General features: G+C 36.9%; 1 protein-coding gene across 2 annotated transcripts; it reads left to right on the forward strand.

Annotated features, from left to right (window-relative positions):
* The first annotated feature begins 53 nt into the window (after positions 1–53).
* On the forward strand, positions 54–23,767 carry NEK4 (NIMA related kinase 4). Of its 2 annotated transcripts, none has more exons than XM_039353892.1 (15): positions 54–292; positions 1,904–2,170; positions 2,529–2,726; positions 3,863–3,970; positions 7,205–7,359; positions 8,864–8,993; positions 10,436–10,834; positions 13,111–13,260; positions 14,314–14,448; positions 14,748–14,814; positions 16,194–16,303; positions 19,742–19,830; positions 21,491–21,690; positions 22,007–22,140; positions 23,402–23,767. In XM_039353892.1, exons 1-15 carry the CDS (start codon positions 200–202, stop codon positions 23,492–23,494), a joined length of 2,328 nt encoding a protein of 775 aa, XP_039209826.1. In that variant the 5' UTR covers positions 54–199; the 3' UTR covers positions 23,495–23,767. The 2 variants fall into 2 exon arrangements, with proteins under 2 accessions (XP_039209826.1, XP_039209827.1); XM_039353893.1 differs by having other exon boundaries at positions 55–292; positions 10,436–10,822.
* The last annotated feature ends 852 nt before the right edge of the window (positions 23,768–24,619 follow it).

A 24,619-nucleotide genomic window follows, 5' to 3' on the forward strand; every position in this document is an offset into this window, starting at 1 on the left:
GCATCGGTAATACTACCATAGAAAATAGAAGGACGTCTTTCTTTTGTACGTTCTGGAAGTAGTGCTCTCTATGGCACCCCAAGGTTTGGTGATCTCTATGGCATCGGCCGCCGCGTTCTCTCAAGGGGTGGATGGGGGCTGCTGGAGCCCCCCCGCTCCCGGCTCTGAACGGGCTACGTGAGTGTGGGGTCGCGTGAAGATGCCCCTGGGCGAATACACTTTGGTGCGGGTTGTGGGGAAGGGCAGTTACGGGGAAGTGAGCCTGGTGCGGCATCGGCATGATGGCAAACAGGTAAGGAGGGCTGGGGGAAGGGGGTTGTTGGGAGAGGGACACGGGACACGCGTTGCGGGGAATGGGGGGGAAACAACGCTACGCTTCCTCTGCACCCCTTTTCGCTCGCCCTCCTCGACAGTCTTACGGGTTAGGGATGGAGGACAGGGGCCTGTGAGAGTCTCTGGTTCCTTTTGCTCTCCCACCAAAGGGGAATTCAAAAACAACTTCGCGCCACGAAGTAGTGGCTTTCCTTCAGCAACAGGCATTGCTTCATGTGGAAACAGGACCAGCCTCCCTTTCCTCCCTCTCGCTTTGAAATTTACTATCGATGGTGTCCCCTCTCTTTTGTAGGTTGATGCCGATCTACGGCACTCCCCCTTTCTATCCTCCTCATCCAACTCTTCAACGGATCTGTCCTGAGAAGAGTGACTCTTTCCAAATCTCGTAATTTTTCTGGGAATCCCCTCACACCGTTCTTTTTCCTGCAAGAGCAGCTTTTGATCAGAACATTAGTAAATATGTCTTTAGATGACACCTATATTAGATCTTATTCAAGCTTTAAATAATCTAAAAATCTAATCAGGATTTTTTTTTATTTTGAGTCTAGTATATTAAATTGATGTGTATTAAAGGAGAAGAAAACCAGTCCATAATTCTTGATACAGAGATTCCAAGATTTTGATAAATGATTAAACAATTCACTTACAACTTTACACCTTATTGATTTCTGGTCTTGTAAAGCAAATAACAAATAAACTAAAGCAAAAAAGGGCAACAGTGAAAACTCTTTATTATAAGCATTCAGTGTGCCCTTATCAATTTTACACTTCAAGCATGACCAGAGAGGCAGCCCATATGCTGAGGTGTCTAATAATCAGGAAAAAATGTTGATCTATATTTCAAACTGCATTTGAGGATTTTCTGCCTCGATACACTGACATTAAAGTAGCTTTTTAAAACAAGGATACCAAATTTAATGCAGGAGATTTCTAAACAAATGTCATTTTAATTATTAAATTAAGTGCAGTCTGAATTAAATGAAAACTCTGTATGTCGGGAGACATGTCATTCGGACATTTGGGACATAGTTTGTACTTTGAAGAAGCAGACTGGCAGTTTGGAGATATTTCTGGAAGTATTATTGGTCCCTGGAGAGCATATGTCTCTTGGGTGAGAAATGCCTCTGGTTAGCATAAGGGATTAACGGAACCCTTTCCTTGAATGGAGATTTAATAGTGTAATTTATAGTCCTAGAATCACATTTATTTTAAGGTGCTGTATTTTCTACTTGCAAAGGATTAAGTACTTTCCTTGAAAAGTGAAAAATGTTGGTTGGTGGAAAATGCTTCAGGGAGAGTTCTGTCAAAGATTCATATATCACTTCTATTATCAGGCTACTTTGCCATCCCTTTTTATAAAGTTCCAAGTTTATTTGCTTCTTGCATCCCTCTCTACCTCTCTCATGCATGTTGCTTTTGCAGGTGAGGGGTTTTTTTTATTTTAAGCAATAGTTTTAATAGCATTAGCCTAGTTTGTACAAAACGTCTCCATATGGTTGATCTTTAGATTTCTTTCATTTACAGTAATATCCTTTTTTAAAAAAAAGATTAAACCTTTCTATTTCTGCAGTATGTTATAAAAAGGCTGAACCTCAAACATGCCTCAAGCCGTGAGAGAAAAGCAGCAGAGCAGGAGGCCCAGCTATTGTCACAACTGAAGCATCCAAATATAGTCACCTATAGAGAGTCCTGGGAAGGTGATGATGGCTTGCTTTACATTGTCATGGGCTTCTGTGAAGGAGGGGACTTATATCATAAACTGAAAGAGCAGAAAGGACAACTTCTTCCTGAGTCTCAAGTGGTAGAGTGGCTTGTTCAGATTGCTATGGCACTGCAGGTACCTGACTTCCCTTTACCAGACAGTTCTGACATCACTGAATTTCAGCATGAATTGATTTTAATCGTTTTATCTAATGTGTTCTAAGAAGCTGATTGCTAGTTTCCATGAATATTTGTAATTAGCAGAGAAAATAATGAATATATTCTTGATGTACTTTTGATCATCTTATTAATATCTACAGAGTCAACAAAACTGATTGGTAATAATGGCTATCCAGCTTGAGAGATTTATTTAATGTATTCCCTCCATCTGCAGGGAGCTCATAGTCTATTAAATAATTGTTTCTTTTTCATGCAGTAATTCAGGAAAATAAACTTGATATGTGATTTGTGAATTCTACTATTTTATTTTTCAGTATTTGCACGAGAAGCACATTCTGCACAGAGATCTCAAAACTCAAAATGTTTTCCTGACGCGTTCTAATATTATCAAAGTGGGAGATCTGGGAATAGCCAGAGTGCTGGAAAATCAGCATGATATGGCTAGTACTCTAATTGGCACTCCTTACTATATGAGCCCTGAGTTGTTCTCTAACAAGCCTTACAGTTACAAGGTAAAAGTATATCATATAAATGAACTTAGTCTCTTAGGTATCTATCCTCAAGTAACCAGTCTACATTATTCTTGAGATGAGGTATTACCAGTTAAACTTACCAGCATTCACACAACCAATATATGGAGAGCCAATAATTTGTATTTCTTTGCTATCTTTGGAGTTTTATGGATTCTTGTGACTAATATACTTGTTTATATAAAACTACAAACTTATAGCAGAACAAGAAAAACTTTACAAAGAAAAAGCAAATGCCCAAAGACAGAAATTGCTAAGGAAATTTAACATGTATAGTATTTAGAATATTGATTGTCTTTTGAAGAAGAAAAAAAATGCTGGATACCATGAATGGGATGGGCTGCGCTGGAAGAAGGACAGATTGAATATCTGGAAGACTGAATGTTTCATACTGCAATATTTTGAAAAATGTCCTACTTGTTAATTCCTAATGATGTTCTTCCTCTTCTACTCTCTGCAACTTATTTCAAATGTTTCTACCATGATTCTATTTTAAAAAAATTACATTATTTTTGTAATTCTAGTGAATACATCTAGTGAATTATATTAAAAAAGATTCCATCTATACGTAGGTTATCTAGAGGAAACAAAAATAGACAATATGATATGTTGGAATGGCAACTACATCAGGATTTTCAAAATCTGCATTGTCATAGGCAGACAGACAGACATACAGAAGGAATAACTTTTAATAGCAATGTCTAGCAAACTTTGATCAATCAAAAGAGCCGAGGTGGCGCAGCAGTTAGAGTGCAGTACTGCAGGCCACTTTAGCTGACTGTGTTCAGCAGGTCAGTGGTTCAAATCTCACCCGCTCAAGGTTGACTCAGCCTTCCATCCTTCCAGGGCAGGTAAAATGAGGACCCAGATTGTTGGGGGCAATGTAAATATATATATACATTGCTTACTGGTGTACACCGCTTAGAGAGTGCTTGCACTTAAAGCGGTATATAAGTCTCATAAATAAATAAATAAATAAATAAATAAATTTGTTGCATAAGAAGACTTTAAGATATTTGATTTATGTGAAATAGATCGTGGAAGCAATGTGTATTTCATTTGATTTTATCTGGATGGCTTTTCAAAAATACATTATTGTGCTTTGTTTGCTTTTACAGTCTGATGTTTGGGCCTTGGGTTGCTGTGCATATGAAATGACCACCCTGAAGCATGCTTTTAATGCTAAAGACATGAATTCCCTGGTTTATCGAATTATCGAAGGAAAGGTACATTTTCAGCCTAATATTTAGGTTGAGCATGGTGGGACTGGGAGTAGTTGCTTCAGGAAGGCAGAGACTTGTGAACTTCCCTGTTGGCTTCCCCATTGACTCTTCTTGTGGGAAGCTGGCAGGGAAGGTTGCAAATGGTGATCACATGACTGTGGGATGCTGCAACTGTCGTAAGTGCCAGTTGGTTGTCAGATGTGCAGATCACAATTACATGCTATGTATGTGCTGGGAAGGCCGGAACTTCATAAGTACCAGTTGTTCAGCACCATCATAAAACATTATTATTGTTATACTAACAAAAGACAGCAACATCATGACTTATTTTCATTTTTTGATTTGATTTATATAGTTGCTTGCCTCATATATCCCAGGTAGTTTACAAAAAAAATAAACCCAATACATAAAATACACAATGTAGAAACAAAAATACTTAGCAGCCATGCATCATAAAAAGAAAAAAAAAACATCAGCCAAAACCAAGAAAATGACTGTGACACACACACACAACCACACACACACACACACAGAGAGAGAGAGAGAGAGAGAGAGAGAGTACAGACTTTATACTCTACCTCTTTTTCATTTATACCTTGAACAGTTAATGGCCATGTACAGAAATGATATACAGTTTAATTAGATGTACAAGTCAGAAGTGGCTGAGACATTTCTTTTTTTTTTTAACAATCTTTTATTAATTTTTTTCCCATCAACATATGTTAATTTTTCCAATCAACAAGTTTTCTGGTATTTGCTAAGCTAATACATGTTCACTTCCTAATCCTTCATTCTTTTCTCTAACCAAGAATAAAATAAATTCCAAATTTTATAATAGTCCGTATCTTCTTTGTCTTTCAGCCTCATAGTTAGTCTGTCCATCTCTGCACATTCCAATATTTTCATGATTATTTCTTCTTCTGATGGCAATCCTTCATTCTTCCAGTACTGTGCAAAAATTATTCTTGCTGCTGTGGTAATATGTAGAATTAAATATAATTTCTGCTCATTAATCTTTTTAGACATAATGCCTAGTTAAAAAAGTTCAGGTTTAAAATCCACTTGTTCGCCCAATATTTTTTCTAACCACATATGTATGCTTTTCCAATAGGCCTTTGCCTTCCCACATGTCCACCAAATATGATAATATGTGCCTATGTTATGTTTACATTTCCAACATCTATCTGGCATATTTTTAAACATTTTTACTAATCTTGCTGGTGGAAGATACCACCTATAAAACATTTTATACAGATTTTCTTTGTATGAAGTTGACATTGTTAATTTATAGTTTCTCTCCCATAACATTTGCCATTTTTCTAATTCTATATCATAACCAAAACTTTTTGCCCATCTTATCATTGTTTCTTTCACTTGTTCACTTTCCATATCTAAAATTAACAAAAATTATACATTTTCTTAATTAATTTCTCATCTGAGAACAAAATCTTATCAAACACATTTTGATCCTTGTAAAATCCATACATTTTTACATCTTTTCGTATCTACTTTGTATCTGCAAATGTGCCCACCAGGACAAATTTATTCCTAAATTTTCCAGTTCTTGTTTAGATTTTAATTTCCCATCAATATCTAAAATATCTTTATATGTCCATACTTTTTCAAAGTCTACCAGATTCGGATGTATAAATGCCTCCATCGTTGATAACCACCCTGGAATTTTTTAATATATTTTAGTTTTATTTTTTTCCCATGCTGTTAATAAGGCATTTCTTATAAAATGATTTTGAAAGTACTTATGAACTCTGTTTTTCCCTTACCATAAAAAAGCATGCCACCCTAATTGTAAATCATGTCCCTCTAAATACAATAACCTTTTATTTCTGAGTGTTATCCACTCTTTCACCCATGTTAACACAAATGCTTGATAATACAATGTCCAACCCAAAACCTCCATTTTCCTTAGCATCTTGTAATGTTTTCAATTTAATTCTAGCTTCCCCCCCCCCCCGCCAAATAAAGTTCAAAACCAATGAATTTAAATTTTGAAAGAATTTTCTCTCAAGTTTTATCAGGATCGTTTGAAATAAAAATAAAATCTTCGGCAACACATTCATTTTTACTGTAGCAATCCTTCCTAATATTGACAATTGGAGATTTTTCCATCTTTCCAAATCTAGCTTTATTTGCTCCAATAATTTTATATAATTGTCTTCTTTTATTGACGAACATTTAGCCAAAAGATGAATACCTAAATATTTAACTTTTTTCACTGTTTGTACCTCTGTTTTCTCTAGTATTTGCCTTTTTTGTTTATCTGTGAGATTCTTTACTATTACTTTAGTTTTATCTTTATTTATTTTTAGTCCTGCTACTTTTCCATATTCTTCTATCTTTTCCCATAGTTTAGGAATCATCTCTAAAGGTTCTTCCAAAATAAACACTAAATCATCGGCAAATGCTTGTAACTTATATGTTTCATCTTTTATTTTCAATCCTTTAATTTCTATATCTTGTCTTATCCTTCTATTTAATACTTCCAGAGTAAAGATAAATAATAATGGGGATAGTGGACACCCTTGTCTCGTGCCTTTCCTTATCTGGCTGAGACATTTCTGCCTGCCGCACTCAGGTTGGATAATACGCATAACAGTTGAAGAATTGGTAGGAGCAACCACCTTGGTTTGCCTTGTAAGGCTGGCTACTGCTGACTTCTGTCCGTTTATCCATCCATTCGTCCATCCAAGTCATATGGGCATCTCATAAGCAAATGAAGATGGAGAGCTTTGTGATCTAAAGAATGTTATTTAAATGGAAATGGTTTCCTGTTTCAATTGTTAACATGTCATTTGAAATGGGACTGTTCTCTTACAGTTGTGATGTAGGAGCAGCCATTTGGCAGGGAAAAAGTAACAGTCTATGTGCATGTGACAGGAGCGGCAAACGTTGAAAGCTGTTTGAATTGTTTGAAAATTTAGTGTACCTTGAGAACAAGCCAATTTCACATTGGGAATATTTCTTCCAAACTTTTAGCAGAATGACAATCACTTATCTATTAACAACTGGGTTTCTTATTAAATGTTTAAAAAGTTCTAGACAATTATAACATTTCTTGATGATATTAGTTGCAACACCCTGTTAGAGTTCTAGCCCTGCTTTTCAGCCTCTTTCAGAAAGGTGCTCCCAGAACATTGGATAACATGCATAGTAAAATAGGAAAATGCCTTAAGCTCATGAAAAGTGTTCTTTCTTTCTTCTGTGTTCTTCTTTTAACAGCTGCCACCAATGCCAAAAGATTATAGCATTCAGTTGAAAGAACTGATAAGAATAATGCTTAGTAAAAAGCCAGAGGAGAGACCCAGTGTAAGGAGCATATTGAGGCAACCGTATATCAAGCAGCAAATCTCTCTATTTTTGGAAGCTACAAAGGCGTAAGAGATGTTTAAATGAAAAATAATTTGAGGCAAAGTATCATTGGTGTTATACCATTCTGGGGTTCATATACCGGCTCTGATAATGGATTCTTCAGACAAGGTTGACTTAGAAACCCAACCCATTTTTATTATACAGAGAGAGAGAGAGACAGAATAAAGAAACACTTAGTAAATCTTTGAGTTAGTTTCACATTATAACCCAAACCATAGCTCCTTCTATATTAGCTAATAGCCACCAAACCCGATTCCCTGCCAATATGGAACTTTTGGCGATTCAGATGGATATTCCAGGTGAGCTAGAGAATATCAAACCTTATGCAAGTCCGAAGTTGGCGTTGGAGTGACTTGTCAGAAGATTAGATCCCATCTTTATGCAGCAGTCTGAAATTATAGGTCCTGAGGCTGGGACCCTCCTGAAGAATTAAAAATAACAGGGAAATCAAAAGCCCCCTTCCTTGCTGCTGTCTTGCTTCTGGCCAAAATGTCAGTTTTCTACCCCCGTCAGTTTGAAGTATCAGCTGATAGCAACTGATTGGCATAGATTAACTATAGTAACTGGGGAAGAAACCATCCCCTGTCTTATTTGGGACTCTTGTCAATCCCTCAGTGTTTGTTTTTTATTTTATTTATATGGAATTTGTCTGGTCTAGTAATAGATCATTATTTTCTCAGAACTCAGTTTAATTTAAAGACCGACTGGATCAGTACTAGAGCTAGCTCTAACAAAAGGCAGTGTTGTAATGAGTGATAGCATAAAGCCTAAGAAAAGGTGTAATTGGGCTTATTTCAGCAGCTCTATAACATCTTCAGCATCAGTTTGATCCTATATCATGTTGGCTCATTGGCTCGTAATGATTTCAAACACTTAGCTACTTTTTACTACATGTTGTGTTGTCCTCAATTATTTCTTGTGCAAAGATCTACCGTATTTTCCGATGTATAAGACGACTTTCTGAAACATGCAAATCGTCTCCGAAGTCGGGAGTTGTCTTATACGCCGAGTCGTCTTATACGCCGGAAAATACGGTAGTTTCCGGCGTATAAGACGACTTTCTAAGCATGCAAATCATCTCCAAAGTCAGGGGTCGTCTTATACGCCGAGTCATCGTATATGCTGGAAAATACGGTAACTAAACTTATTTTCAAAATGGAGAATATTTTCATATTCTTCTGCTCTATTAGCTTGTTATGTATCTCGTATGTTGGGCATCTTTCATAGGAAGTAATACTTTATGTTTGGCCATTCTTGAGACGTTGGATTTAGTTGCCCTGTTGATCTAACCAATACATTCTTAAAAGTTGCTAATTAAACCATATTTCATGAATATTTATGACTTTAGAAGCAGTTTTGTATCTAAAATAATATCCATATTGCTGTGCATGCAATACTTCAGAAAAAGTAAAGCTATACATAGAAATATGAGAAATTATGTTTTGGCAAAAATTATTTCGAAATGTCTACGTTTTGTAAATCTGATATTTTCTTGCTTTTTCCCTAAAGAAAAACATCTAAAAATCATAAGAAAATATCTGAACCCAATCCTCGGGGATCTTCAGAGAAAGCTGAATTAAAGAAAGAAAATACAGTACCTCAGAAGCTTCCAGATGAACTTTCAAAGAAGTCCAATGGGGCAAGTTATTATTTTAGCTCTGTAGCCAGAATGGGCGGGACAGAAACAAAGCCCATGGTCAAATTTGATGAAATACAAATTTTGTTTCAAATTAAGGAGAAAGAATACCAATTAATTCTTAGTACTTCTATCTGTTTTTTTCTCCTAATGATAGCCATTTAAATTCTGTTCAATTGGAGGTGCATAGTCAGTTGCCCTAGACTCTAGGGCCTAGAGCAGTGTTTCTCAAGGTTGAGAAACACTGGCCTAGAGTGTTGGGTATCACCAAACCTACAGAAATTGCCACTGATTTGTAATTTACATTTCACAGAAGAAAATTCTGAAATCCATGGAGACTAATGAATTAACTGCTTCCGTTTAAAATACATTTAAATTTTGTTCAGTTCCCACCTAGTTCTTTTTCCTGTGCTATTCACTTTTCAGAATTCAGTCCCTGACACACTACCCAAAAGTGAAGTGAGCTTCTTGTTCTTCACAAAGTTGTTCACCTCTATAAGGCATGGGTCTGCTCAAGAATAGTAAAACTAACCCTTGGAGAACCCAAAATGAGTAGAAGATAGAACAGGCATTTTTTTTTTACAGTGCATGTGACACTATCTTTTTTGCAGCTGGAATGGTGATTTATGGGAGTATGGAAAACTCCTTGATGTAAATATTAAGTTCTATAAAGAACTGATGTTCAAAAATGCAGTGGCTTGGTAACACAGGGAGAGAGGTGGAATTAATAAGTAATTTCCAATGTACCCTTCTTGCCTTAAGTTCCCATACCTGCCCCATCACAACATATTGTTACAGTAATACTGTAATAATCTTACAAGATTAATAAATTGGATTACCACTTCCCATCTTTTGCATGTTTGGTCAGGTACCTGATTGAAGATCTTGGATCTACATAGATTGAAGATATTGGACCTTGGTGTGTCTTGGAGCTACACAGCCTTCAAAGCATCCTGTAAATAAGGACAGGGAAACCCACTTCCAGACCAACTAAGGCCATTGCAAGAAATATCAAACAGACTAACAGACCAACAGCCTGACTTCTATATGATTGACCTTTTCCATGATTCATGCACCTCCCATATGACCAAGAGGTCTTTTGTGGGTGTGGTTGTTGGCTAAGCCACTCCTGCATAATGCCATTTTAGTAAGACATGCCATGTCTTTCCTCAGTCCATCCCATGCAAAATCTCATAGCTGGATCAAGTCAGATCGAAATAGATTGCTGTAATTTTATGCTTACATTTAAAATAATCTAGCTCAGTGTTTCCCAAACTTGACAATTTTAAGGCATGTGGACTTCAACTCCCAGAATTCCACAGCCAGCAACGCTGGCTGTGGAATTCTGGGAGTTGAAGTCCTCATGCCTTAAAATTGTCAAGTTTGGGAAACACTGAGCTAGCTTAATAGAATGGGTGACCTAATTATACTTTTTAATATTACAGAATGAAGACAAATGTTTAATCAATAATAAAACATTTGAAGTTTCTTCTTCAAAGAAACTAGCACCTGAACCTGAAAAAAACAGCAAAAATGGTTTGAATAGCTTAGATGTCTCTTTGGCAACAATGAGCAAAGTAGATATACTTATTGTTCCCCTGGAAAAGAGAAACTCTGCAACCAAACAGTCAGCGGAACATAAAGAATCCAGAAATGTACATATTCCCAATGAAGCAGAGCCTGAAAGAGCAAAAAATAGCTCAGAATTAAAGGAAGAAAGTTTACTGAAAATGACAACGCCTTGCTCCAAAACTGGAAACGTAGATGCCAAGGAGACCGATAATGGTGATGACGCTGCGAAAGTTCTGCAACCCAGTTCAGAGATTCCACCTGTAAGCAATAAAGTAATTATTTTCTTTTTCACATATGTATTTGTGTAGGTGAATATGAATGAATTAGAAGATGTACAGGCAGAGAAACTTTGGGCTCAGCTGTGATCGTAAGTCAAGGACTACCTGCAAATCTGTTGAAAATGTGACTGGACTCTGAAAAGCTGGTTTCTGCGGTTTCAGTCATGATTAGTGCTAAACTTCTGTCTTGAACTGATTCTGGACATAAGTTTATCCTGTGCTTTTAGTTGGTTTTGTTCTGTTGGAACAGCTCCTTTTCTTCTTCTTCTTCAGGCAAAGCAGTGCAGATTTCTTCTACAGCACAAAAGTATTTGAGGGAGACAGAACCTCCGACATATTGATGCTTTGCTAGTCTTGGATTTTTTATCATTCATTGTTAATGTAGTAGCATTGCTTAACACCATATTTATTAATTGTGTCTATTGCTTGGGATTCATATTTTTTAGGAATGTATCTCTATATAATATGTGGGCAGCCTAAAAATATTATGTTTTGTCACACAATCAGCCAGATGTTTAGACTGGATTTGGCATTTTTATTCCCCAGTTGAGTCCTTCCCAAGGACCTGGGATAGGCAAATGTTGCTTTATTGTTATGGTTTATGTATGGGTAACCTACAGTTAGATTCCCAATTTAAGACTAGTAGAAACTTTATAATTCAACTCTAACTAAGGACTTGAGAATTATTAAGATAGCTAATTATTATTAGCTAGCAAATTATGCATTCACCTATCCCTTTGCATCTCTTCCAATTAGACTTTTTTTCCTATTCAACATCAGACTTTTTGCTGAAAAGTCAGGCATTTTGTCTTGAATTCCCTTCCCAAATCTACTGTCAGCATTTAATTTCATTTTAATTTCTATTGGATAATATCATTTTTGAAAAAGCGGTAGCTTTTTTTTCTAGGCAGAACAAGTGCATTGTACTATTTATTTACCTTTAGAGGGCTATTAAATGAATACACATGCGCTTATTTCAATGCAATCACAGATATTCAGATCTAAATATCTCTGAGTCTTTTGTGATCAGATTTTGAGGCTTAGAATTTTGAGGTTGATAAGGACCTTTGCACAATTTTCTAAAATAGGCAAACTGAATTTAAACAAACCTTATTTAAATGTTTAGATGTTTAGTCCATCTTGATTATTTTTATAAATAATGAAAGTTCATAAATATACAGTACATAATAATCTTTTCTCTCCTATTTTTCCTACAACCACAACAGCCCTTCCAGATCTTGAAAGATTTGCTGGAATTAATCAGAAGTAAGTTAGACTAGAACATACCATATAGGACAGTGGTGCCGAACCTATGGCACGGGTGCCAGAGGCGGCACTCGGAGCCCTCTCTGTGGGCACACATGCTGTTGCCCCAGCCTTGCCTCCCCTCATGACACCCTCTTCACTAGCAGCCCTCCTGGAGAAGGGGCGCCCCCGAGCATGGCCCATGCAGAGCAGTGCAGTCAAGGCATGGCAGCCAGGCAGCATAGACAAGATTCTGCCCTCACGCCCCATTGCGCAGAGTTGATGCTGCGGGGCACAGGCAGTGACTGTGGCTGCCATGGTGCTGCTGGGCGATCTGCGGCGGGCCCTGGAGGTGATGAGTGGCCCTGTGGGCAGGCGGGGACGGGGCAGGAGGTGGAGCAGAGGCGAAGCCAGTTTTTGGGCACTTGGTCTCTAAAAGGTTCGCCATCACTGATATAGGACAACCACAGACAGTAGTTTTCCTTGCAATATTACAAAAAAAGTTTATCTTTGTCATCTTCTAGGTGGTTTGTCATTTTTTTACTTACTAGTTTACTAGTTTAGCCTTAGGTAAATAATAAAGTATTAGTCTCAGCCTCCAGCTGTTGTGTTTAGTGCCTAGCTAATAGTCTTTTACTCCCTTCAATAATGGAGATATTGCTCTTTCAGTTTCTAATACTTATATCACATTTTATTTAATGTTATAATAGTCAGTATTCGTGAAAATACAGCAGACTCTCTTTCCAGAGTCTGGACTGTACTGAGAAACTGCTAGTACCAATTATTCCTGTATAGGAATTTTGGGTAAGTATTTGAATTTTGTGGTCTGCAACACAAATATAATTATGTCAGTGATTTATTTTAAAGTAAGATGACAGGATTTTCTTCAAATAATTAAATGAATTTAATTTTGATAAAAATAAAAATAATTTTGGCTTTCTATTAACACTTTTGAACTAAGTGTACATACTTGATTCTGGAAAGCATGAATTCAAGTGTTGTAAAGTATGTATATATATTTGTAGAATGAAGCCTCGTGTGGAAACTCAGGAGAAGCTAAAGATCTCATTCTGCCTATAAGCACTCCTTGTTTTCAGCCTCAAGGATCAGTTCAAGAGCCTTCCTTATCACGACAGCGACGACATAAGAAGCAGTCTGAGATCTGCTTAGACAAGGTAAAGATTAGGACAGTATTGGGATCTAAATTAAGTAGAACACCTATATCTCTGGAAACAATTTTATTGGTTAGAAAGCTATGAAATGGAATGTTCAATAAAAACAGATTCAGTACTTTTTCCCATGCTAAATATGGGGAAATCCAACATTAAAAATTGGAAAAAAAGTCATATAAAAAAATTGGATGAAAGTAGGGATATTCTTTGGACAAATTGATAACTCTGAGGCAATATTTACAGTTGCAACAATATAGTTTTGACCAGCAGCATTTTCAGTTTCTGAAGCATCCGAGATACTGGAACAATTGTTTAACTCATTTAAAACTAAAAAAAAACAAAAAAAAAACCAACTACCATTAGTTTTTATAGATATAGAGCCCTGGTGGTGCGGTGATTAGAATGCAGTACTGCAGGCTATTTCTGCTGATTGCCAGCTGACAGCAGTTTGGCTGAAGGTTGACTCAGCCTTTCATCCTTACGAGGTTGGTAAAATAAGGACCCAGATTGTTGGGGGCAATATGCTGACTCTGTAAACTGCTTAGAGAGGGCCGTAAAGCACAGCACTGTGAAGCAATATATAAATCTAAGTGCTATTGCCATTGCTATTTATGTTAACCAAGTATATGTAATTAAAGTTCAGTTTAAAAAGCTTTATTTTATAGGTTAGCACATTTCAATATAAAAGCTGATGTTAGTTTGTAACATATATGCTACAAACATTTGCCTTTACTGGAATGATAAATGTATAATATGTCGTCTGGGATATATGATATTCTATTTTATCTGTGAAAAAATGAAATGAAGTGCTGTTTGAATATTAATAAGTTGGGAATGAACTTCATCCATGGCTGGATAGCCTGTGGTGCTCCAGATGTTACTGAAATATTACTAGGAACATTCTGTTTCGGACATGTTGAATGGGTTACTGAAGGCTGCCATTCAGCACTACCAGCACACTCACCAGCCCTGCCCTTGTAGAATTCTTCCACACATCATGAGTGAATGCAACTCTCATGCTGTACCTTTTATAAAGTTGCTATTTCTCCTGTTAAGATTGCAGCATTTGGTCATCGGCAACTGCCCGCTTATCCTGATGTGAATGTAAAGACAAAAGAAGTTAACACAGACCATCAGCGTGCTGCAAATGTTCTGAAAAAGTCAAAAAGCTTTGAAGTAGAACATTACAAGGTTTGTGCCAACATGTCCAATTTAGAAATTGCTAAATTTGGATATTCTCATGTTATATGCCAATTTGATGCAACATTGCCAGAACTATGTAGAAATATTTAAAATGGGATTAGAGAGTAATAGAGCAGTGTAGTTCTTTCCCGAAGTGGCTTCATGGGTTTTTTTTTAAAAAATAAAAATGCCGAATGACCTATCGCTTAGTTGTAAAATTTTAATTTCTTTTAATAAGGTGTATCAGTGCCATATATAATCAATAAAAAATACAGAGTTTACTGTTTTTACTTTTTCTCCTTTCGAAGGATCGGCCATTATCAGCTCGAGAAAGGAGAAGATTAAAGCAATCCCAAGAAGATATGCTTTCTTCTGGTAATACTTTTCTTTGCTGTGAAGTCCTTGGGGCTCTCTGAGCTTGGTTGTTGGCTTGGAGACAACTAGGTAACATTTTCAGTGCTAGAAGGGAATGGGGTTTGCTCTCTGTTTTATAAAGTAGCTTGCTCTGTCATTGTTGGTGAGGTTTTTGTTTTTTTCCTTGGCAGCTCCTTGATTAGGCTTTTTGTTTATTGCTTGATTGTTTATCTCATGTTAAGGGTTTTTTGCCTCCTTCCCTTTACATTTTACTTACTTATATTCACATAAATACACACACCTTATCCTTTACAAATTTTCATAATACTTTTCTCTTAAAGGGGCCTTACTGTAACAGCAAAAAAACAAATTTCTTGACACCTCTTGGGCTCTTTCTGACTCCTGAAGTTATTTCTTAAGGTGGTTTAATTTAACCGAAAACTTAAATGGGAATCTGACATGCTGAAGTTTTGGAAAATAAAAACATTGGATAGTTACACTTAATGTTTTTAAAAGATTCACAGCTGCGGGGGGGGGGGGGGGAGGCACCCAGTGAAACAGGAAGGAGCATCTTTGAGTGTAAAAATGTGGCAGGAAATATCTTATTGCATGGAGATTGTGAGAAATGATGGGACAATCTCTTATTTCTGCTGTGTTTTTCCTTAATGTGGATGTTTCTGTGTAAATTCATTTGTTTCATCTTAGTGCTGTATTTGGCCTCTTTGTAGGCTTCTTCAGTTTGTCCTCTGTAACATGAATATTCGGTTGTATTGTAATAGTGAGAGGGACACAAGGCACCGACTCTACTTTTTGTTTCCTGGCTACTTTACCTACTGTATTAGCCTTCGTAATCTGCTGACTGGAAATAGGCATGTCTTTGAACAATGAATTGGTGTGTTGGATCTGTTGTCTTTGGTACTGAGGTTTTTGACAAATTCCCTTCATTTCCCCTTTATGAATTTGCTTTCTGGGAAATGCATACTTTGTGGCTGGCTATAATGATCATATGAACAACTATATGAATTGGAAACTACCCCTTCATGGCTGTTGGAAAAGTATAAACAATAGGGTGGAAGGGATTAAGGGATTAAGCTGTAATGATTAAAATATTGAGTGGACCCCAATTCAAATCCTCTTCCAGCCATTCAAACTCAATAGGTGACATTGAGGTAGTCAAATTTTTCAGTCCAACTTACTGTAGGAGAAAAAAAAAGATTGTACACTGCTTTGAATTCCCGGAGGAAAGGCAGGATAAAAATCTCATACATGGACGAATGTTAAACTGAACTGAAGAAAGGCCTATTTTAGTTTGTCAGGTTTTTGAGCTTGTTTTCATAATTAGTGCATGTACAAAGTAAAATAAGAATAAACCATACATACTTTTCATTGTTCCTTTTCAGACCGTTCTGTAAGACAAATGTCTTATAATGCATCAACAGAAACAAAACTTCCAAGGGAAGACCGTTGTATTCAGATTGCTCAATTTACCTCAGAACCCAGCACCGATAAGGTAAGTAGTTGTCATATGTTAAGTATAGTACATCAAAAAACAATTTACAATATTGCAGAATATTAAAAAGGGGATGTGTCTGCCATCAATAAATGGAATTTCTACTACTTATATTATTACATCTATGATTTCTACTCTATTTCTTATATCATGCCTCTGAAGAGAGAAGATACCTCTCTTACTGCCATCTTTTTACAGCAGAGGCAGGGGAACCTACAGTATGGTGAATATCTCCCTCCCCCTAAGTTTGGAGACAGGGCTTAGAATTGTTGTAACAAAGGTTTTTTTGGGAGGGGATAGTACTTTCTCAGTTCCAAGCAAGAGCACCAACTCCAGCAGCATGACAGGTGCATCTCACATCTTGCCAGAGAATATGATTAACTCTGCAGGTGCCAAATCACTGATCATGAGCTGCATCCACTCACAACCTCCTATGGACCTATAACTGATTTTCCACAGAGTCCAGTGGCAGAGGAGGGGCAGCATTGGACATCCAAATTCTTCACTGACAGAATAGAAGTACTTGATTTCTTCAGCTGGCTCTGCCACCTAAATTAGCTCCCTGAAAACCATGTGTTATTCCACATGCCAGATTCATCTGGGATTTGTCACTGATTCATTACTGATCTATAGCCTTATTTGCTTGAGCTGATTCTATAGACGATGTACTTCGGGGGAATGTGGGAAATGTCGTCTTGAAATTCTCCAGCTGGCATGGTCATTTTGGAAAACAGGGTAGGAGGAAGCAGAATTGATCCTGAATTCCCATCCTCCTTTCCTCCTCTTCCTCAGATGCCTCCTGTCCAAACCCCACTATAGAGAACAGAAATTATATTAAGAGTCCAGAATGAAAAATCACGCCACCGAGCAAGAGAAGGTTACACAGTCTCTTCCTTCTATGGCATATGACTCAGATAGACTCCATGAAGGCCAGTCAGTTAGATGAGAAAGATTTGCCAGAAAGTAGATTTTCCTGAACTACTCAAGAATGCTTGCAAATCCAATCCCATGGATCTCTTGTTGGAACTGCTAGTGGAAAAAATATTCCAATGACTAATTTCACATGTGCTCCTTTGTTTCACGAGGCATTGAATAAGGTCTTTAAGTTTGATGGGAGGTGAGAGTTTCTGATGTAGTAAGGGTTAACAATAATTATAATGGTCATAACCCACCTGCTTGAGGGCTATCAGACAAGATGTGAGGACATTTTAATTCCTCCATATTCTTCACTATTCTGCCAAATATATCCTGGATCAGAAGCAGGTGAACTACCTGACTAAGTATCATGTTCCAAAAGAAAAATCTGATTGCCATCATAAACTATCTCCAGAAAATGATGTCCTGACCTTACTTGTCCTTCACATTCCCATCCAGCTGATCACATAGAAGATTCCTGAGATTTGAATATCAAAGTGGCCACTGTTTTATTCAACTTCCTCCCATTCAGCCTGTTTTAGCTTTTAGAGTATTCATAAAGATAATGATGATTATTTCAATTCACTTTGGGTCTTGGATGCTTATTGATCTATATGACTGCTTTGTCCTTACTACTTTGGACAACAACAAAAATATGTCTGGCTCATGATAACAAACCTTTGAGGATCTGGGGTTCCTGAATAAGAAAAAGGACTCTTCAACCAACTGATAACCTTCAACACCTAGGAAAATTTCTGAAACATAAAAGGATGTGCTTTTTCTATTAGAGGAAACAAAGGAGGCACCATCAAGGATCAATCACATTAACTTTTTGAATCAATAGTCCAGATTCCAAGGTTCTTGTACAGATTTAGTATCACAGACGAGATTCCACTCAAATTTCCTGCAGTGAATATTTATCCTCTTCCAGAACCTTATAGCAAAAAAGCCCCAGGGATAATTAGCAATCTCTCTGAAAAAGATTTGTCTCACGTCTCTTAGAACAGGGGTTCCCAATCCCTAGGCCATGGCTACTACCAGTCCATGACCTGTTAGGAACTGGACCACACAGTTGAAGGTCAGCATCAGGCAAGCAAGTGAATCTTCATCTCTATTTGTAGCCGTTCCCCTGTGCTAGCATTACCGCCTCAGTTCCACCTCAGATCATCAGGCATTAGATTCTCATAGAAGCGCAAACCCTAATGTAAACTGCATGTGGGGGATCTAGGTTGTAAGCTCCCACACACACATACGTTTGTGGAAAAATTGTCTTCCACGAAACTAGTCCCTAGTGCCAAAAAGATTGGGGACCGTTGTCTTTAAAGCTCTCTCTAATGAAATGTAGCTGTGGCCCTTGTACCAAGTACAACTCAACAGAGATGCCAACCTTGGGATGGAGGAGTAGGTGAATTGTCTGGGCTAAGTAATTCAGGATGTCTGCCTAGAAGAATCAATAAAATGCAATATGAACCTTTTGTGCCCTCAGCACAACCAGCTTTGGCCTTGTTTTAATACTTTTGCTAATGTATAAAATGACTCCCACAGTCAATATTAAAAAAAGAGAGATAGCTGATGAAAGAAGCAACCAAACCTCTCTGTTGTACTATCTTTCATGGCAAAATATGTCTGATCCACAACACATCTGGAGATTGGCTCAGTTGAGGACCAGGATCTTGGTGAATGGACTATGAATCCTGGAGTACTTGAACAAATCTTAAGCATTTTAGGAGGCCCATTGTTAGCCTCTTGGTAAATCCTCCCCCCCCCCCCGCCTATCACAAAACATTTATATTCAAATAAATTTGGTTTTCCACAGGGCCAGGAAGTGGTATTTCCTACCTTTTGTCTGAAGTGAAGAGGGATGGTGTGCCAGAGATATTAGACAAGTCATCAAAGAAATATTAGACAAGTCATCAAAGACATACTTGAGTAGAACAGATTTCTACTCAATAGCCTTATCTAGATCACAAATCCTCAATGATCATACTTTCCTGATGGATCAAACTAGCTTGCAAAAATGTAAAATATGTCTCCATCATGGGAAACTGTGACTTTACTAGGCCTCCAGTAGACTTGAAAACCAGTTAAGTGATTCTCTGAGCCCAACACATCTCACAGGGATGCTGTTATTCTAAGGACTGCCTCATGATCCTTGTCTTCCTTTGTCTATATATAAGTAACTTAATTCTTCTGCATTGGTTAAAGCATCCTTTTGTGGGAGGGTCTTTCAGAAATAACTCACGGCACAGACTTTGGGGACTTCCTGATGTAGGAGTTCCCCCTCAGGGTGGTTCTGATATGTCCTTTTGTAGGATGCTTATAGAAACTTTTTATCATCATTGAAAGTATTTTGTAATCTGCTGTGCTTTCAAGTACTGTCCTCTACAAAAGTATTTCATTAGAACCTTAAATGGAGCTAAATTCACATTTCTCTTTCACCGAGAAGCAAGAGAAAGAATTTTCTATTGAAGTATGCCTGTAATGGTTCTGTTTTCTTGTACATGGAAAAATTGTCTTCAACAGAAGAAAAGCTTAACTGATTGCTGTACTGAGGATGACCTGAGCTCTTCTACAAGTTCTATGGAAAAATCAGATGGAGATTATAAAGAAAGGCAGGTGTTTTCTGTCTGTAATTATAGGTTGGTTTACACATGTTAATCACATATATGGTTTGTTTATTATATAAATACAACTATTGTTGTTTATAAGCATTAGTGTATTGTATGATAAGTTCATTGTGGATATTAAGCCATAACCAGTCATTGAATGCATTTGTGTATCTGTATGCACATGTGATATAGTCATGTCCCTAGTTCAAGACCCAATAAAAATTCATCAATAGCCAAGTTTAGGAAGCACTGTACTTTGGTATAAAAACCTCCTCAATATTAACTATTTTAAGATCTCCTTATAGAAGAAGAGTATAACCTAAAATAATTGGGTTGAAAGCAGCATACAAAAAAAATTTAAACTGGGAAATGGCAATTCATGATTCCCACTTATATTTCAAAGAGAAAAATGCTAGAAGAACTGTGGCCAAGAAGTTTTCTGTGTAGCTTTCTTTAAAATCAGTAAAAATTCACACAATACAAATTCACATGATTTTTATTGATAGTTTTGTTAAGAATCTGAGTAATCAGAATCTTTTGCATCTTCTTCACATTATCTTAATTTGAACTTGAAGCTTCCCTTCTCCCCTTTGGAAAGTTTTATGAAGAGAATTTGGAAATTTGTAGTTTTTTGCATAAAGTCTCTTTGATCCAGCCAATAGACAAATATTCGTAAACCCAGTATATATATAGTTCATATGCCATCTGCATGTATGGGAGTGTATTCATCCCTCTCTACTTCATGGTAATAGTTTATTACTCTCATGCCACAAAACTAGAGGCAATCCTCGACTTAGCTTCAGTTGTTTAACTGTTGTTCAGTTAAGTTAAGATAAGAGCCGAGGTGGTGCAGCAGTTAGAGTGCAGTACTGCAGGCCACTTTAGCTGACTGTTCAGCAGGTCAGCGGTTCAAATCTCACCGGCTCAAGGTTGACTCAGCCTTCCATCCGTCCGAGGTAGGTAAAATGAGGACTTAGATTGTTGGGGGCAATGTAAAATATATATACATTGCTTACTGGTGTACACCGCTTAGAGAGTGCTTGCACTTAAAGCGGTATATAAGTCTCATAAATAAATAAATAAATAAATAAATAAAGCTCCTTAATGACCCATTCTAGAAGTTAATACTGCTGTCCCGTCCCCCCCCCCCCCCCCGGTCATGCGATTGCAGTTCCGATGCTTGGCAGTTGGCTCTCATTTACAATCGGTTGTTGCATCCTGCAGCCACATGACCATGATTTGTAACATTTTTTCCTAGATTCCAGCATGATTTACTTAACAGCTATGTAATTGGTTTAATGACCACGATGACTTGCTTTATGACTGTCATAAAAACAGTTGTAAAATTGAGTCCTGTCACATGGTGCTTCGACCTATGACCACAATGTTGTACAGCTGAAATTCCAGGCCCAGTTGTAAGTTGATGACAACCAGTATGATTTTGTGAAGTCTTTGATTCTTGTCTTGCTCACTCTTGGTTTATTTCCAGCCCCTTCCTCATTCTGGAGCAAGAAGAGAAAAATGACAAAACTCTTATGGAAAATAAAACCTAAGCCATACTTTACACAGTTCTGTGTACTATACTAAGTTCAGATAGTTCACCATTAAAATTCTTGAATTGTGTATGGTTTGGTATATGCTGAAATATTTTCTTGTTTTGCAGAAAAAGTAATGAAATGAATGACTTGCTACAGTTGATGACACAAACACTAAAAATGGATAATATTGAAAATTATTCACAATTTGCAACGTCAACACCTGACTCACAATTCCGACTAAATAGGAAATATAGAGATACACTGATCTTACATGGGAAAACAGCTGAAGAACCTGATGAATTTCAGTTTCAAGAGTTTCCTTCAGGTCTGTATGTTATGCTTGAAACTTGTGATATTCAAATTAGATTTTCTGCTCTAGCAACAAAAACATTTATTAAGTCAGAAGAAAAGCAACTCCCATTTTTAAAGGTTCAGTTAACCTATTCCATCTGCAGAAATAATAAAAGCACTAATTCTGATTATTTAGAATAGAATTCTGAATAAAATCTGAGAATCTCCAGGGAATATTGATCTGAATTAAAATGAAAATGTTACACTTGATCTCTGCAATTATAATTGGCTTTATTTAATTACCAGCAATCAAATCCAAAAAATAATGTATTTTATTTTTATTTTATTAGATGACAGATCTGGTCCCCAGAATATTAGGAGATTGGTTGAGATTTTAAGAGCAGATGTAGTTCAAGGAATTGGGGTAAAGCTGCTAGAAAAAGTTTACGATGCCATGGAGGAAGAAGATGAACAGAAAAGAGAAGTATGTTTTTTGACAGAACAAATGTGTACATTTCTTTTTGATATTTTAGCATTAAAAAAAAAAGAAAATATAGTAGAAGTTTCAGAACAGCTAAAGTGGGAATTTTCTCAGAAATTCCAGCCATTTATTTGTTTGCATAAATTCAGGCAACTTGTAAGTTGTGGAAATAAGATTGCAGCTAATGCAGATAATTAATTCATAATTAAATCTCACTGAAGTAATAAAACTAGTTACTTAAATTGTTACATTGTTTCTGCCTAGAGATAGTTCTTGACTTATGACCACAGGTGGGACTGGGATTTCTGTCGGACGTTGGTGCAGTCATAAGTCATCAGATGATTGGACCCAATTTTATGAACATTTCTATCATGGTTGTAAAGTGAATCATCACTGTTTTTAAGCAAATCATGTAGTTGTTAAGTGAATCCAGCTTCCTGAAAGGATGTTGTATTTCAATCATGTAATTGCACGGTGCTGCAACTGATTATAAATGAGAGCCATTTGCTAAGCAACCAAATTGCGATCATGTGACTGTGGGGATAGCACAATGGTTCTGAGTGCAAGTACAGGTTGTAAAGCTCTTTTTCCAGTGCTTTCATAACTTTGAACTTCAATTGTTAAACAGTTGCAAGTCAAAACTACCTGTATTGAGTTTCTTCTCCCTTATCTATAGGCTGATGGCAAGAAGTAAGATAAGGGTGGATGTGCCTATGTATTTGCTTCCTTCTTGGGCCTTTGTTTGCTTTTTGAATAGTTCAAAATCTAACTAAGGAATTAATCATTTTAATACAAGCCAAATCTAAGAATATAAAGGAATTCCTAGAAAGCTGGCATTCTGATACATCAGAAATAATAGACTCATAGAAATAAACCCAATCTACAAACTATTTCAGCAAGATAGTCAGTAGCAATTTAAGATGAAACAATACAGCCAAACCAAACTAGGTAGATCAAGATAGGTCGGACAAGGTACAAACCCCAGAAATCCAATTCCCTTGTGCCAAAGCACCCATATTACCTAGTTTGGCAATGAAATGTTTGTAAGCTTAGTGAATAGCAAGATACTAACATTTCAACCCTGAGCTGCATATATTCTCCACTGTTACCATGTCTTAGTGTTGCCACCAAATTCAGTGTTCTATGAATTCTAAATTGTGCAATTTCCCAGATATGTGCACTAGTTATCAGCTTTGCATATAATTTGCTTAAATGTACTATTCAAGTTTGAATTACAAGATGTTTTTTCCCTTCCTTTAAATAGCTATGTTTGCGGAAACTCATGGGAGAAAAGTACACATCTTATAGTATGAAGGCTCGTCATTTAAAGTTCTTAGAAGATAATGTGAAACTTTGACAAATACCTCAGTTGAACTGTTCCTGAAAGAAAGACACTCAGTTTGTAACTGGATTTTTAAAATTTTCATAGATTCAGTCACTTAGAAGATAAAACTTTTCCCGTACTGCTTCTTGTTATCTATTGTAGATTGTGTATTTAGTTTATAAAGAGCAATACATGCTTAAAGGTAAGTTTGGGTAAGTGGGATTTTATAAATACTAGCAACAAGCAGCACTTTCTAATGATTCTATCTTTTTTAAACATATTAAATTATTTTTATTTCAATGTCAACAATCATTTAAAATTTTCAATCCTGCATATAGTCAAATCTATTATGGTACTGTGTTGGAATTCGCTATTTTAGACTATATCTGATTTCAGCCCAAAAATAGAATTTTCACTAAAGCAGGATAATTTTCAATTAACATGGTATAATGAAAACACTAACAAATTCTGTTCAGGAAAAAAACATAGATGTGATGCACCAAAACATAGGTACAGGAAAAGAATAAGGTTATATGAAGACCTTAATGCTCTTAGCAAAATTGTTTGTCAAGCATGTGGTATGCTCCCTGTTTATACACAGTAGCTTGCCTTGCCAGTATTGGTGGGCGTGTGGTTTTCTCACTGTTACTTCCTTCATTAGGATCGTTTTCTGCTTTTTTGTCTGGTGTTAATTCCTGCTTGTCTGGGTATTGATTGTTGGAGAAGATGTACAGGCAGGTCCAAAAATATTGGAACATCGACACAATTCGAACATCTTTGGCTCTATATACCACCATAATGGAGTTGGAATGAAACAAACACAATGTGCTTTAACTACAGACTGTCAGCTTTAATTTGAGGGTATGTACATCCAACTCAGGTGAACAGGGTAGGACTAACAGCAGTTTGCATATGTGCCTCCCACTTGTTAAGGGACCAAAGGTAATGGGACAATTGGCTTCTCAGCTGTTCCATGGCCAGGTGTGTGATATTCCCTCATTACCCCAATTACAATGTGCAGATAAAAGGCCCAGAGTTCATTTCAAGTGTGCTATTTGCATTTAGAATCTGTTGCTGTCAACTCTCAAGATGAGATCCAAAGAGCTGTCACTATCAGTGAAGCAAGCCATCATTAGGCTGAAGAAACAAAACAAACCC

The sequence above is a fragment of the Crotalus tigris genome, unplaced genomic scaffold, assembly GCF_016545835.1.
Source record: "Crotalus tigris isolate CLP2741 ecotype Arizona unplaced genomic scaffold, ASM1654583v1 scf7180000018537.1059022, whole genome shotgun sequence".
In the NCBI taxonomy this organism is placed as follows: domain Eukaryota; kingdom Metazoa; phylum Chordata; class Lepidosauria; order Squamata; family Viperidae; genus Crotalus; species Crotalus tigris.

Coding starts and splice junctions, on each gene's coding strand:
- NEK4 (XM_039353892.1), top strand. CDS start 200: ATGCCCCTGGGCGAATACACTTTGGTGCGGGTTGTGGGGAAGGGCAGT. Junction 293..1,903: donor ATCGGCATGATGGCAAACAG/GTAAGGAGGGCT, acceptor CTATTTCTGCAG/TATGTTATAAAAAGGCTGAA. Junction 13,261..14,313: donor CTGAGATCTGCTTAGACAAG/GTAAAGATTAGG, acceptor TCTCCTGTTAAG/ATTGCAGCATTTGGTCATCG.